Below are 16677 nucleotides of genomic sequence, written 5' to 3' on the forward strand. Positions count from 1 at the left end.
TTTTTATACGTACCCTTTATATATTAGTATTTATTAAAAAAAATTATATTATATATATAATTATTGAGTTCCCTAATTCATAAATATATAGTGATCAACGATGTTTACTTGTTTCTATAATTTCTCTGATTATGGGGCCCCCAATTAATAAATTTCTGGTGCATTAACTATTTATTTTTATATATTTACACTTTTTTTAGTGCTACTTCATTAAAATTATTCTTAAAAAAAATCGGGGGCGCTGGCTCCGAACCCCCGAAAACTATAACATCACTATATCAAAAATTTATAACCTTGCTTCTGGCTATATACCTTACAAAAACGAGTTAACATAGAGTTTATCATCCTTTTAGAAAAAATGAGTTTTAATGTAGATTGTAGAAGGGCCCTATTTTTCAACCATCTTCAAAACTCGCCTAGGGCCCCCAAAATCTCAGGAACGGCCCTGAGTTCTAGTGGGATAAAATGGGTACAAAAATGAGAGTATTCATATAATCTAAAAAATTCCACTAAATTTGATACCGCAATTATAGAGACGTGTAAGAAAATTTACAGAGAAGGGATGATTGTAAGTATCCAAATAGGAGAAATTTTTTTGGTAATTTAACTAGATAAGTCCTCTCTAATACAATACTCGAACAACAATACGTACAATTGTTACATATAAAATACTATTTTTGTTTGAGTCGATAACCCTAATTATTCTCCGCCCCCACTAGATATATATGCCTGCTTATTAATTAATACTGCATTTGTTACTAATTAAGCATTTACTGTATACAACTAGCTACCTAGCCAGCAGTACTGCCAAACTTATATTATTTATTTAACAGTGGCGGATCCACTCTAGTTCTAGAGTGTGCAACCGCACACCCTTGATTTAAAAAAAAAATATATCCCTATAAATTTTGTCCAATATATTATGTCAGATGCGAAATGTTAACAAGGACAATTTGTAGTTCTGAGTCCTACAACCTACAAATATTAGTTGTTTTTCATATTTAATTTTCATAATATTTCACTTTTATTTATTAAATTTTCATTTACACTACAATTTCTCTCAATATTTTTCTATTTTTTTCAAAATTCTCCAAAAATTGAAAAAGACCTTGTTAGTTTTGATTTTCTTACATATTAGTATTATTTTATGTGTGTATTATTATTATTATTAAAAAAAAAATCGGGGGCTCTATTCCGTAAACTTTTATAATTTCGAACACCCTTGGCTAAATTCATGAATTCGCCAATGCTTATATATAGTTCTATATATATTTATGCTTAGCGAGTTCTATTATTGAAATACATAACTAATTGTGTGTAGTTAATACTTAATAACACTGTATTAATGATGTTAGCATTGCCTAATTAATTAAATTTCTTTTTTTTTTTTTTTTTATACTAGGGTTTGCTGCCGAACTAGTGGTTTCTTTGTCATTTATAATTAACTAGTGTTCTTTTCCCCGTGCGATGCACGGGATATTATTTCGAAAGTGAAAAAAAAATCAATTTAATAGATAATAAGAAAATTTAGTACACTAACATAGTAAAATTTAATAATGTGGTATTATTCAAATTTTATATAACATTAGTTTTTTTAAATCTTACATATTAAGAATTACAATCCAAATATATAGATTAAGATTTTAAGAAATCGAATTTTATCTTTATCTCTTAAGATTTGAGATATATTGATGAAAAATAGGAGATTGATAATTGTTCAAAATTAGTAGAAAAAAAAACATTAAAAATAAATAATTACAGAAGTACCATTAGGGTAGGATTCCTCACGGTTTAGTTTCAATGTTGATAATTGTTAAAAATGATAGTTAGAAATTAGTAGAGAAAAAAAAAATTAATTACTAAAATACCATTAGGGTTTTTTAGGGTTGTCCAGCGTTTCTTTCTTTTATATATAAAAATTTAATTACTAAAATATCATTAGGGTTTTTAAGGGTTGCCCATCGTTTCTTTCTTTTATATATAAGATTTTCTTTTCTTCTATGCTAGCTAGCTCTGGTATTAATCTGGTAGCATAATTAGCGTTGAAACTCTGCCAATTAACGCCTTGTTTAATTTCTTTGGTTATAAAACCCTCACAAAAAAGATCATCATCATATATCCACAAAAAGAAAACGAAAAAAAAAAAAAAAAAAAATCAAGCATGATGAACCTCGTGTTGACGATTCTTGTCTTCTTCATACCCATTTTCATCTTCTTCTTCAAGCTGATAAGAACAAAAAAGTCAACTCGAAATCTGCCACCAGGGCCATGGAAATTGCCTTTAATAGGGAATATGCACAATCTCATCGGCTCTATGCCACATCGTGCTCTGCACGAATTGGCCCTGAAATACGGCCCCGTGATGCACCTTCAGCTCGGCGAACTATCCACGGTTGTAATTTCCTCACCCGACGCCGCAAAGCAGGTGATGAAAACCCACGACGTAAACTTCGCATCCAGGCCACCGATTATCGTGGCCGAGATCATCAGTTATAACAGCACAAGCATCACGTTCGGCGAGTACGGTGATCACTGGAGGCAGCTGAGGAAGATCTGCACGCTGGAGCTCCTGAGCATGAAGCGCGTCTCGTCTTTCCGTTCGATAAGAGAAGAAGCGTTTCTAGATCTCTCAAGGTCGCTGGAGGGAGCGCCACCTGTCGTCGTCGTCGTCAATTTGAGTGAGAAACTCTACTCTTGTGTCTATTCTCTGGTTTCCAGGGCCGCGTTTGGTAAGAAGTCCGAGGTTAATAAGAGGTTACTGCCCGTATTCAAAGAAATTTCCGTACTGGCGGCAGGATTTAGTATTGCGGATGTTTATCCTTCGATTAAGTTGCTTCAAATGATGAGTGGATTGAGGAGGAGGATGAAGAAGCTGCATGGGGAAGTAGATAGGATACTTGATGACATCATCCATGAGCATAGATCAGTAGCCATGGTTTATGATGACGTCAGCGAGAAGAAGAAGAAGCAAGGAGATGATGACCTGGTTGATGTTCTTCTCAGATTCCAGGATGATGGGATTCAGATTCCGTTGACCACTGAAAACATTAAAGCTGTTCTCTTGGTTAGTTTTCTTCTCCCCTTTCATATTTTTCTATGAGTTAATTGCAAACACCACCACCGTGAAATCTCTAATTGCCAAATGCCCCCCATCAACGAATAAATAAATAAACAAAACTCACCCTTATCTTTCGAAGCGAGTCCAAACCTCGGCCCATCCCCACTCCAGTTATAATCCCTCATACGTCTACAACAACATCGCTGGACCCGATGAAATAATGATAAATATTATATGCATGTTATTTTTAGAAAATTACAATTCAGTCCCCTGATTTATTTGATTTAGTTTTTCAAAACTTCAATTTGGTCCTATAGTTTTTTGCAGAAACCCTGGGGTATTTCGGTCCTTTTACAATCTGTCAATGGAGAAAATTTAAATGGGACGACTATGCTATTTACAAATAAAAATACATGGGGTATTTGCTATTTTTTTACAACCACCCCTGAGGTATGGTTAAATTACGAAAACCCCCCTCCTGTTTGGGTAATTACAACCACCCGTCAACTATAAATATTTTTACATGTCCACCCTTGCGGTTTCAAATTTAGTGGAATTTTCGAGATAATATGAACTTTTGTATCCCTTTTATATGATTGACATCAAATAAAAAAAAAATATGTACATGTCAATTTCTAGTCCATGGAAAATGAATTGATTAAATTACGAGTAATTCGATACGAGTTAATGGTCTGGAGCTTAAATCAGGATATGTTGGGTGGTGGGAGTGAGACATCGCCCACAACGGTGGATTGGGCAATGTCGGAAATGCTAAGAAATCCAAGAATCCTGGAAAAGGCGCAAGATGAGGTGAGACGATTTTTCGACGACAAAGGAGGATACGTCGATGAATCAAGAATTCACGAACTGAAATATTTAATGTCAATTATCAAAGAGACTCTGAGGCTTCACCTACCACTACCTCTATTACTTCCAAGAAAATGCAGAGAGAAATGCGAGATCAACGGATACGAGATACCGGTGGATACGAAAATCATCGTAAATGCGTGGGCTATTAACAGAGACCCTAAGTACTGGCGTAACCCGGATTGCTTCGAACCCGAGAGATTTCTTGATGAGGATTTGGAGGTTGATTACAAGGGTAATCATTTCGAGTATATCCCGTTTGGTGCCGGTAGGAGAATATGCCCTGGAATGGCGTTTGGTCTGGCAAATGTGGAGCTACCACTGGCTATGTTTCTATACCATTTTGATTGGAAGTTGCCACCTGGAATGAAGCATGAAGAATTGGATATGTCGGAATCATTTGGGATCACAGCCAGGAGAAATGGTGATTTGTTTGTTGTTCCGGTTATTAAACGACCACTCCCGCCGCCTGTCAAATGATCGATGCGGAAGTTGTTGGTTTATTTTAATTTACATGTGGCTTAATGAATGTTTATTCAGAATAATCATTTAGTGTCAGTTGTGAAATTTGCTTGCTTGGTTATTTGTCTGTGTTGACATGTATAATTAAGTTATTTACGAATAAAAACGTTTGCTTAATCGCATTATCCGGCCTTTTTTATTTTATTTTTATTTATTTTTGCGGATTGCCGCTTGAATGGAAATATTTTGCACGATCGCACCTGAATTCGATTATTTGTGACATGTTACCATCTCTGGCTTACTTGCAGTCTAAAGCGCCCTGCACTCGTGCTAATTGTGCTGGAAAATTGCATTATAAGGGTGGTCGGCTGCGGTGTCTTGCAACGTAAATGGGCTCATGCTCCATTCCATATTTCTCGAGCCGATCAGTGCAGTACCTTTTGGAGCTGGCTTAAATCGCTCCAAAATGCCCTTACCAAGGACTGTTTTTACCTGGCAGTTATGGTCGCGTGGAAGCTTTGGGAGTGTCGTAACACGTTAGTGCATGGCGAGGAAGTGATGGATATTAATATGATTGTCCAATGGTGCGCTAGCTACTTGGAGGATTATAATGCGGCGCAGTTTCGTAAGCTCGCCGTCAAGGGAATGGTGCTGCCAGAAGTGTGGAAACCGCCGCCGTGGGGTCACTACAAAATTAACGTTGACGCCACCTTCCCGGTGGGGACTGACTACTATCAGACTACTCTTGTGGTCAGGGATGGCATGGCGGGAGTGAGTGTATTTACTGGAAAGCTCGGCGATTTAGAGGCCGTGTCCGACCCATTGATGGTGAAGCTCAGGCGATTCGTCAAGCTCTGATAACGGCAAAGCTACATCAATGGAGCTCCATTATTATTGAGAGTGATTGCTTACAGGTTATGGAAGCGTTAAATAAGAATGAGGATTCACTTATTTCTTGTGGTGCAATTTTGGATGATTGTGTTATGCTCGCTCGACTTTTTGTTTCTGTTTCATTTTGCTTTGTTAAAAGGCAGGGTAATGTGCTTGCCCATAATTTGGCTGTTGTTGCTGTGTCTGATTGTCGGGATGGGGTTTCTCTCCCCCAACATTTGGCTTCAAAAAAAGGGGGTTATTGTCAATATAAAATAGTATGTGGGGGGTTTTTAGAATTTCGATATAAGATTGTGGTACTATATACAATATCCAAAATTCGGAGAATCCGATGTTCAGAAACTGAAATACCTAAAGTTAGTGAACAAGGAAGGATTCAGGCTCCACGCGCCGATCCCATTAATCCCACGCGTTTCACAGGAGGACACCGAAATCGAAGGGTATATCATCCCAACCGGAGCCAAAGTGCTGGTGAATGCGTGGGCCATGGGCAGAGATCCGGATATTTGGGCCGACCCGAGATTCAACAATGACCCGAAAGATTTCACAGGAAACGGCTTTGATTATATTTCGTTTGGGGTGGAAGAAGAATGTGCGTGGAATAACTTTTGGTTTATCGAGTTTTCTTCTCGTCGTTTTTTCCAGTGTGTTTTATCCATCTATTATATCCTATCCTATTTTCTATACCATTGCAAGAAATAATCTTCTGAGTGACAACACTGATTTTCGCATGATTAGACAGAAAATGTTGTCACTGTACGTGGTTGTAACTAATGGGGTATCACTAATGCTGTATAGTAACATCAAAAGGAATTATTATTTTCACTTAATATATGTACTTGATTAATCAGGATATGTTGGGTGGTGGGAGTGAGACATCGGCCACAACGTTGGACTGGGCAATGGCGGAAATGGTAAAAAATCCAAGAATCTTGAAAAAGGCGCAAGACGAGGTGAGACGATTTTTCGACGATAAAGGAGGATATGTTGATGAATCGAGAATTCACGAACTAAAATATTTAATGTCAATTATCAAAGAAACCCTGAGGATTCATGCGCCATTTCCTCTGTTGCTTCCAAGAAAATGCAGAGAGAAGTGCGAGATTAATGGATACGAGATACCGGTGGATACTAAAATCATCGTAAATGCGTGGGCTATTAACAGAGACCCTAAGTACTGGCGTAACCCGGATTGCTTTGAGCCCGAGAGATTTCTGGATGATGATTTGGAGGTTGATTACAAGGGTAATCATTTCGAATATATCCCGTTTGGTGCCGGTAGGAGAATATGCCCTGGAATGGCGTTCGGTATGGCAAATGTGGAGCTACCACTGGCTATGTTTCTATACCATTTTGATTGGAAGTTGCCAGCTGGAATGAAACATGAAGAATTGGATATGTCGGAATCGTTCGGGGCCACAGCCAGGAGAAACGGTGATTTGTTTGTTGTTCCGGTTATTAAACGACCACTCCTCCCGCCTGTCAAATGATCGATGCGTCGTAATGGAAGTTGTTGGTTTTATTTTAATTTACATGTGGCTTAATGAATGTTTATTCGGAATAATCATTTATTGTTAGTTGTTAAATTTGCTTGTTTCTTGCTTGAATCAATGTTTGTCTGTGCGTTGACATGTATCTTTAATTGAGTTATTTATGAATAAAAACATTGGTTAATACTTAATAGCACCTGAACACAATTATTTATGCCATGTTACCACCGTCTTCGACACATTTCCAGTTCAAAATGCTCGAAAAATGCATTATGTTTGTAGTTTATAGCATCTATTACTAGAGTAGAGGCCTATGGTTCGAATCTTGCTTCTCCCCTACTACGTCCCCAATTTGTAACATTGTTTGAATTTCGTTAACAAAGCAAAATGCATCATAAGGAGGTTATTGTCAATATAAAATAATATGTGGGATTTTTTAGAGATTCGATACAAGTCATGGGTATTAAATACAATGAGTAAACTCCAAAAATGTATGCCTGTGTAATCACAAAATAGCAAATACCCCATGATAAATAAACTAGTAAAAAAATCCCTGAGAATTTGTTTGAAACAGCACATTCGACCCATTGTGATTTTAGTCTTTGACCAAAGGTACGATGACAAATGTATCCTTCGATAAAATAATATAAAATTACAATAACATAAAACCGAGGCCAAATTGAATGCAAAAATAACTCAAGAGGTGTTAGGTACAGGTTCTTTTCAAAACAGCCATAGATCTGTAACACAGATAGAAAAACAAAAGGAAATGAAAACAATAAGAGAATATTGAAAAAGAACGGCTCAGTTCCCTTTTCCAGTGTTCATACTGTCGATCCTAGGTCTGGTGGTAACACCAACCGAAAACAAGCACCAACCAACGCCACTGAAAATTGAGTTTATCGCCCTTGAGTTGTAATTGGCAAGTAATATCTCTTCATTAGTCCATGTTTCTTCTGGTTTTACCGTTTGCATACCATCCGTTCCTTTAGCCATGGGCGGGGTCCAACCAGTCACGATAGCACGCCAAGCTCGTTCATCAACGGACTTGATGAACATCTTCATCTTCGATTTCCAGTAAGAGTAATTTGATCCATTCAAGAGAGGTGGTCGTACTGTAGACGTTCCTTCACGATGAAGCATATCTGCACAAAACAAATTAAAAAATTAAATCCCAAAATCTCACTAAGTGTATCTAGTGACAGACTCTTGATGCCAATTGTTCGAATTTATTTCGTGCAGATATAAATTATTTGTGTCCGATGAATTCCAGATTCAGTTTTAAATACCGTTTTACTGTTTTACGAAGAGTTGCAACAGTTAATGAAACAGTAATAAAAAGACACAAATTTTAAAGTGGTTCGGATACAATTGTACCCTACATCCACGGGGACATGCAAATGAAATTTACTAATTTTTAGTTTTACGAATACAATATTATGACTTAATCAAAATACAAAGACTCCCTCTTTGTTGACGCCGTTCTTGTATACTACGTTAAATTATAAATCTTCAATTTGCAGCACGTCCTTTGCTCCGCACGGTTGAACTCCCTTCAACGCTGAATCCCTCAGTCGGCGGATCGATCTCCTCCCGAGATCTGTTTAAGCCCCTCTCCCGAAGAACCGATCTTCTTTTTGTATAGAAGAACCAAACTTGTGATACTCCTTGAATCTTGGTGTCTTCACCACAAAGACTTGAAGCCGGTATATTTTCTATGAAAATCACGTATCACGATGGAGCAATAAAAACGAGAGGAAAAATATTTTCTCTTGAACTTCTCTCGATGAAAAAGCTGTAGGAGCAACAAAGAAAGGAAAAATATTTTTTCTCCAAAAAAAACACGCAACAACAACGAGGAAAAGAGAAATATTTTTCTCTCCAGCAAGACGCCAATAAAAACGAGAGTAAAGAAAATATTCTGTGTATTTTTTTCTCTCCAAGAAGGCGTGAGATCTTAGGCGCCGTGTTGCTGTATTTATACTTCTACATGTTATAAGACTCCTACAAGGAAATAGAGTCCATTAGGGTTAGGAAACTTTTAATTACGTAGGAAATAATATTTTCAATACAAGGAAATTCTTTAGAAGAATAATTCATATTATAAATCAATTAATGACAAATTAAAAGAATTAAAAGCTACAAGGACTCTTCCCTTCTTTAGCTCACGGTATATGAAAACTTGTGGCACAAGTTTTATTAATTCTCGTACAATTAGAATCCATGGATTCTAACAGTAGCTATAGGCTCAAAAGACCAAAGTACCCTTTTAAATTTTCAATTCCAGCAAAAACACTACCTGGATTTGACTTTTGGGGCAATTTGCAACTATAATAATATAATCAAGAGGATGTTCACTTTTTTCGTATTCTGGGGGGTTAGTACGAATAATGGATTTTTTTTCAGGGGTTGAAGTGTTATTTGCCCAATTAGTTAGTTTTCAACGAGAATAAATATATATATAAACGAAATTGGCTTTTTTATTTTTATTTTTTTATGAATAAACGAAAGTGACTTGAAAATTAAAGTAATAGATAGCTGATGCAATTTTTTTAGACTTGGTCAATAAACAATACTACCTCACCTTGTCGCAGTATGATTCAAACAAAGGGAAAAAATTAGCTCATATGTCGATACAATGAATAACAAATTATTGGAGATTAATATTAAACGGTTTATTCCCTTCACTTCAAGCTTAAACGTTTGGTTCAGGTGATCATTATATATATGGTATTAGAGTTATTTTAAATAAAAAGTTCTGAGTTCGAATCTCACTATAACTCATTTCAAATAATTCAAATATAATTCTTGCACAAACAAGAATATAATTGACACGTTTAGTTAATTATTAAATTTTTTAATTAGAAATTATTAAGTTCATTGGAATTTAAAATGTTTGTTCGGTTTTGTTAGAATATAATTAACTCACAATTTCGACGGAAAGAGACTATATAGTCATAAAATAATAACTACAATTGAAGTTAATTGATCGTGACGAATTACCGGAAAATGTACAGCTCATGTGGATTATATTTTATTTTATTAATCTTCTTCCTCGAGGCTGATATTTTAATATATTTTTTCTTGGCATTAACAATTGGCATGTGATTTTATTTTATTTATAATTATGTACCTCGAGACTCTCTTATTTTAATGATTTTCACTTGCAATTTATCTCCCATTTTGCGCCATCACATTAACTATTCACAATTTGCTCCAACAATAAAATAAAATATTAAAAAAAAAATATCAACTAGTTATAATTGAATGGGTAAATTACAAATAGCCCTAAGGTATGGTCAAATTACAAAAACACCCTCTTGTTTGGATAATTACAACCACCCCTTCAACTCCTAAAATTTAGTGGAATATTCGAGATTATATGGAATATTGTCACTATTGTACCCGTTTTATCCCATTCGAACTCTACATTATGAAGCTAGATGATCGTAATATGTGTTTTTTAGCTTGTATATATCAGTTTGTGGTGCATGGGAAACTGTATTTTTACACAAAACGAGTACAAACTAGAGCACATTCCACGGAATCTAGATGATTATGTTGAATTTTGCACCATAAGGGTGGAGGTGTAAGAAAAAATCATAGTTGAGGGGGTAGATGTAATTATCCAAACAAGAGGGGGATTTTTGTAATTTAACCATACCTCAGGGGTGTTTGTAATTTACCCTAATTGAATATTTGGTTGTTGCACAAAAGCCGAAATTTTTCGACCCGATTCCCATGTTTGATGGAGAATATCAATTAATAATTATATATTGTGATTCAATCTGCTCGTTAGAGTAGCGGAACTGACCCCGGATATGAGTGTGAAGATATATTATCTTAATTATTTGTATAAGCTACCGAAAATGTTAAAAAATATAGTGAAAAATGGTTCAAACAAACCCTTATATTTATAGTTACTCAAAAAAAAAAAAAAAAACCCTTATATTTATAGGCTTAGCAAGGGTATTTTCGTCAAATTCTGGAAAAATTATAATAGCATGGGGGGTTTTGTATTTATTTATAGTACAGGGGTATATGATACTGGGTGTTTTTGTATTTAACCCTAAATTAAAACCCAGTTTATGAATTGGGGACGGAAATTACTAATTAGGGCAGCGCAACGACGTCGTACGTCTTTGTGCTCCATAAACATACCATGCAGAACCTAAAACTGCAGTAAGACACATCTAATCATAAATAAATAACATTTTAATTTTGCTAATTAAGTGGTTTCACAAATACCAGAATTTGAATTACATCTGTCTAAATTTTGATAGGTTCAAAAAGTAAGGCTATGACATGAGTTTTGAACCCTTTCTCTGGATTTGTGTATCCATCTTCGTCGCGCTTGTAAGTGATCTCAGCCACTCGTGCCCAATTGAAAACTGCCGTGATCATCTCGAACGGCACGGATTTATCCATGAACCCTTCGTTCAACCCTTTCCATTCATTCTCTGCGATTTCGCGCAGCTGTTGAAATGCTACTTGTTTCGATACACCATTCTCCTTCATGTAGAAATCTATCCCCGTCGTAGCTTGCCCTTTTTCTTTCTCGCTCTTACACATATAAAAAAAAATATTAAAAATAAATAAATAAAAATTTAAGCTTTAATTGATTCAGGTGGTCATTTAACATGGTATCAGAGTCAGGTTAAATGAAATGTCAGGAGTTCGAATCAAGTTGTTCGTATTATTTATATATATATATATATATATATATATATATATATATATATATATATATATATATATATATATATATATATATATATATATATATATATATATATATATATATATATATATATATATATTTATATGTGTGTATTATATATACCTCATACGTGCCGATGTCATCGATTATACGAGCCATTATATTACCGGCCTGAAGAATTTTAGGTTTAGCGGAAAACCAATCAAATACTTCGATTGATGCGTTGTTCATGCCAAGGAAGGATAATACAGTCACACAGTAGTAACCGCAAGTAATCCTTGCAACGCTCATGTACTCGTCAAATCTCGGGAATTGACCTTCAATGAACCATTTAGCCTCCGTGTAGTAATTCCTCACTATTTCCTTCATCTGTCGATCATATATAACATTAAATATTGTCAGTATGCTTTTCACGAATGAGGTATCACTAGTTCTATGAAGTTGCAATAAAACAAAAAATAAAATTAAGTGACAACAAAAAGAATTATTAGTGTGGATATTCATATATACCGCCTCTCGGGAATAATGAACAGCGAATGATCTTCCTTTTGGAGATAACTCTGCATCGAAGACTTCGAAAAGATCTATCAAAGCTCTATAGGCTATCTTCATGTAGTCTGGAAGTCGATCGATTTCGCTCATATCCCATCTGACAAACATGTTTCGTTATTTATAATATATCGCGTAGAAAAAAAAGGGTTTAATTAATTTAATTTGTATTGGCCTAAATTTACATACAATCAATACTTACTTCTGTATTGCATCGGTGAAAAGTTTAAGTTCTTCAATTGTTCCATATGAATCGTAAGTATCGTCTAGCACCGACAATATTGCTATGGATTTGGTCTGCATGATTCGAGCATCAGAATATTGGGGCTCGTGATAAATTCCCGTAGCCCAAAAATAGGCTTCAACAACTCTGTCTCTAACATAAGGAAGCTTCGAAGCCAGGTCGATTTCCTTCCACCACCTATGTATATATATACACACACACACACACATCAAAACACAACAATATGTAATTTGTTATAATATATGGATCCGTACGTATAGTTTAATTACATGGTGAGTTCAGAGAGTTCCATTTTGTGCTGCATTTGTAGCAAATTGAAATCCAATTTTGCCAGCCTCAACAATGATTCATTCGTCGTTTCGAGTTCTTCGTACAATGAGATGAAACGGCGGGCTTCGACTCTTGGGGTGCCTCGTAGAAGGGATTGATCGAGAGCATGCAAAACTTGCTTCTTGAGTGGCGATTCGCGTAAATTAGGAGCAACAGATTCAAGATTAGCTTTAGAGAAAGAAAAGGCCTCGTCCAAAATCTCCTCGTCGTTTCGTCTCAAATATGATGCCTCGTACAGGGCTAACAAACCCTCAATGTCAGTCGAAAGGGCTTTCTTGAATTCACCATTATTTTCCGTGAAATTCTTGAAAATGGCTGGCATATATAAATATCACAAAATAAATGATTGCAAGATAGTTCAAATAAACTATTTGTTTGCGTATAGACACTGGCGAAAAAGCCAGGATTTCATCACTAGGAGGACCAGAAATGCATTAAAAATAGTCTTAACAAATTAATAATAACAACGATTGTTCAAATAGTGGCGAATATATACGATATATATATATACGATATATATATATATATATATATATATATATATATATATATATATATATATATATATATATATATATATATATATATATATTTATATATATATGAATTAAGTAGTACTTACAAGAAGGTGCATCCAAGGCACGCTGCCTCAATAATCTGAACTGCAATGCAATGATGAACAAGTCATCTTCCTCTTCTGGATCGAGTTTGAAATGGCCATTGAATGCTAATGTGAGCTGTTGTTGTATTTCATTTTCAAAGTGATACGATAAACCAAGGCGTTCAATTGTGTCGATCAAAACCAATTTCTCCGACAATTTGCTGTCACCTGAGATTATCATATTTCTTGTTTCTTCCTTTAATACCTTAATCTCTTCAGTGTACGTATCTGATAGCTGTGCACCACATGATAAATATTTTAACTAGTTCATCGGGATCGGATAATGGAATTTATATATATCTTTCCTTGTGTAATCTCAATCTGCTAAACAAGTCCATAGAAAATAAAAAATAGACAAAAAACACTACCCCCTATACGTTTTAGACAAAACACTCGACCATTTTGCCATTTACGCATTGACTGGTCGTGAAAAGATAAAAAAAAAAAAAAACACCCCGCGCGAGATTTTGCAATGAGAAAATGATTTTGCCCAACCCTTGAATTTAAATAAATATATAATGTAAAAATTTAAGGGACTAAAATGAATTTATGAAAATTTATAGAAACTTAAGGGAGTTAATTGCAATTTTTCAAAACTTAATTAAAATCCGCCGCCATGCCGAACAAACCAGGAATCAGACCATCGCCGCACCGGCTTCACCACCTTTCCTTGATTTTCTTTTCATTTTGTATTTTAATTTTCCAGATTTCAAAATGATTAATGTAAAATGAACTAAAAAAGTGATGATGAGAAATTTAATTACCTGGAAATCCTCCATGTTAAATGAACTAAAAAGACCATCCCACAAACTAGGAGGGAAATTAGCTGTGACGGGTCGTACAATATCATTTTCAGAGTTCACGGTGGGCCTGTTTACTTCACTGGAGGCCATTGCAACAACATTTCTGCAGCAAATTCTTATAAATTTGTCTTAAAAATATTTTATTACGTATAAAGCTAGAACTGTGATGAAAGTGGATCCATGTAAGAAAGAAAAGAACACATGCCTATGTCTTCGGAGCGGAGCAGAAGTGGCCGGAACAGCCGCTGCACGATGGGAACCGCTAAATATCGGCGATGAAATCCAAAAAACTGTAGAAAATGCCATTGCTCTCTCTCTCTCTCTCTCTCTCTCTCTCTCTAGATCTCTCTCTATATATATATATCTGATCTCTAGCTCCTTGGATAATAATACTTCTGGTTTATGAAGAAAGCATATATATGTTGGTTATAAAAGGGGTTTTTGCATAAATCAACCAATCTCTAATTGCTGAAAAAACCCTCGTATTAAAAGTATTAGCATAAAACCCCGCTCTTTAAAATATATTCAAAGTCAATAAGGGCTCTACGAGCTGAATGAGCGGATTTCACGACTGGGGTATGTATTTGACCTGAAAAGACCAAAATACCCTTTTAAATTTCAATTCCAGCAAAAACACTACCTGGATTTGACTTTTGGGGCAATTTGCACCATAATAATATTTTCAAGGGGATGTTCACTTTTTTCTTATTCTGAGGGGTTAGTGCGAATAATGCATTTTTTCCAGGGTTTAAGTGTTATTTGCCCAATATATATATATATATATACACACACGAATTACAATGAATTATTAGGTGGTCAGTAAATATGGTATTAGAGGCATTTTAAATAAAAAGTTCTGAGTTCGAATCTCACTATAACTCATTTCAAATGATCCAGATATAATTCTTACACAAAAAATAATATAATTGACCCGTTTAGTTAATTATTAAATTTTTTAATTAGAAATTATTAAGTTCATTGGAATTTAAATGTTTTTTCGGTTTTGTTAGAATATAATTAACTCACAATTTCCATGGAAAGAGACTATATAGTCATAAAATAATAACTAAAATTGAAGTTACAATAGTAGAAAATTTGTTTTATACTACGAAATTATTTGCTACGGTAAAAAGCCGTAATAAAATGTACTTTTTACAACGGAATAATTTTGAAGTCGTATTAAATACTAGGATTTACCGTAGTAAAAAAGTATTTGGTACGATAAAGTTTTTGTCACGCCCGTATATGATACGGAACAAATCCGTACCAAATGCGTAGTAAAGTCTTTTTACTATGAATTTGATACATTTTGCTACGATTAATGGCTGTAGTAAAAAACCATTTTTCTACTAGTGTTAATTGATCGTGACGAATTACCGAAAATGTACAGCTCGTGTGTATTATATTTTATTTTAGGGTAAATTACACCACCCTCTGGAGTATGGTTAAATTACGAAAACACCCCTCTTGTTTGAATAATTACAACCACCCCTCAACTCATCAAATTTAGTGGAATCTTCGAGATTATATAGAATATTATCACTTTTGTACCCTTTTATCGTATTGGAACTCTACGTTTTGAAACAAGATGATCATAATATGCGTTTTTTGACTTGTATATATCAGATTGTGGTTCATAAGAAACTGTATTTTTACACAAAGCGAGTACAAATTAACTAGAGCATATTTCACAGAATCTAGATGATTGTGTTGGATTTGACACTATAAGGGTGGAGGTGCAAGAAAAAATCATAGTTGAAGGGGTAAATGTAATTATCCAAACAAGAGAGGTTTTCTTCGTAAATTAACCATACCTGAGGGGGTGTTTGTAATTTACGCTTTATTTTATTAATCTTCTTCCTCGAGGCTGATTTTTTAATGATTTTTTCTTGGCATTAACAATTGACATGTGATTTTATTTTATTTATAATTATGTGCCTCGAGACTATCATATTTTAATGATTTTTACTTGCAATTTATCTCCCATTTTGCGCCATCACATTAACTAATCACAATTTGCTCCAACAATATAATAAAATATTAAAATTTTATCAACTAAGTTATAATTGAATATTTGGTTGATGGAGAATATTAATTAATAATTATATATTGTGATTCAATCTGCTCGTTACCCGGATATGAGTGAAGATATATTATCTTAATTATTTGTATAGGGAACTCTCACATGCATACAATTTCTTTAACGTTTTTCTTCTTTGTCGTCTCGTTTCAGAGCTGTAGTGAAACCGACAGAATATAATACCACCAGTATATATAATTAAGCTACCTAATACTTGTTTTAATTACTCCATTTTAATATATAGTTTGGAGTTCAATTATTGCACTGTAACAAAAACTCACAATTCAACGGTATAGTATCACTATTTTTCTTTTTTTCATTTTCGCACTTCCTACCTAAAAATTCAAAAAATGGATAACCCCATCCGAAATATTGTTTTGGTTGAACTTTGCCCCAACACCTAATTTTCGGTAGGCACGGAGCAACAAAAAAATAACATTTAAAAGGGCAATGTGCTATTAACAAGGGTATATTTATCTTTTCATCCCTGGTCAATGACTAAAATAACAATAGGTGCGGTGA

General features: G+C 34.7%; 2 protein-coding genes and 1 pseudogene across 2 annotated transcripts; 2 read left to right on the forward strand and 1 right to left on the reverse strand.

Annotated features, from left to right (window-relative positions):
• Positions 1-2042: 2042 nt before the first annotated feature.
• Positions 2043-4569, forward strand: LOC105975343 (salviol synthase). Its single transcript, XM_013000533.2, has 2 exons — positions 2043-3064; positions 3767-4569. The coding sequence occupies exons 1-2, from the start codon at positions 2162-2164 to the stop codon at positions 4403-4405; spliced, it is 1542 nt and encodes a 513-aa protein (XP_012855987.2). The 5' UTR covers positions 2043-2161; the 3' UTR covers positions 4406-4569.
• A 1569-nt stretch (positions 4570-6138) lies between these two features.
• Positions 6139-6848, forward strand: LOC148772545 (salviol synthase pseudogene; annotated as a pseudogene).
• Positions 6849-10965: 4117 nt separating this feature from the next.
• Positions 10966-14178, reverse strand: LOC148772546 (viridiflorene synthase-like). Its single transcript, XM_088815826.1, has 7 exons — positions 14037-14178; positions 13234-13507; positions 12551-12926; positions 12240-12458; positions 11999-12137; positions 11612-11857; positions 10966-11331 (listed from the first exon to the last, which is right to left on the reverse strand). Exons 1-7 carry the CDS (start codon positions 14163-14165, stop codon positions 11038-11040), a joined length of 1677 nt encoding a protein of 558 aa, XP_088671952.1. The 5' UTR covers positions 14166-14178; the 3' UTR covers positions 10966-11037.
• Between the last annotated feature and the right edge of the window lie 2499 nt (positions 14179-16677).

Source organism: Erythranthe guttata, chromosome 1 (genome assembly GCF_056151865.1).
Source record: "Erythranthe guttata isolate IM_541 chromosome 1, IM_541, whole genome shotgun sequence".
Lineage (NCBI taxonomy): Eukaryota > Viridiplantae > Streptophyta > Magnoliopsida > Lamiales > Phrymaceae > Erythranthe > Erythranthe guttata.

What these genes read in the sequence shown, in the direction of transcription:
- LOC105975343 (XM_013000533.2), top strand. Translation starts at nt 2,162, where the DNA reads ATGATGAACCTCGTGTTGACGATTCTTGTCTTCTTCATACCCATTTTC. An exon ending in ACATTAAAGCTGTTCTCTTG is followed by an intron (nt 3,065 to 3,766) that starts GTTAGTTTTCTT and finishes AGCTTAAATCAG; the next exon opens with GATATGTTGGGTGGTGGGAG.
- LOC148772546 (XM_088815826.1), bottom strand. Translation starts at nt 14,165, where the DNA reads ATGGCCTCCAGTGAAGTAAACAGGCCCACCGTGAACTCTGAAAATGAT. An exon ending in TGCCTTGGATGCACCTTCTT is followed by an intron (nt 12,927 to 13,233) that starts GTAAGTACTACT and finishes TATATATGCCAG; the next exon opens with CCATTTTCAAGAATTTCACG. An exon ending in TTCATTATTCCCGAGAGGCG is followed by an intron (nt 11,858 to 11,998) that starts GTATATATGAAT and finishes TATGATCGACAG; the next exon opens with ATGAAGGAAATAGTGAGGAA.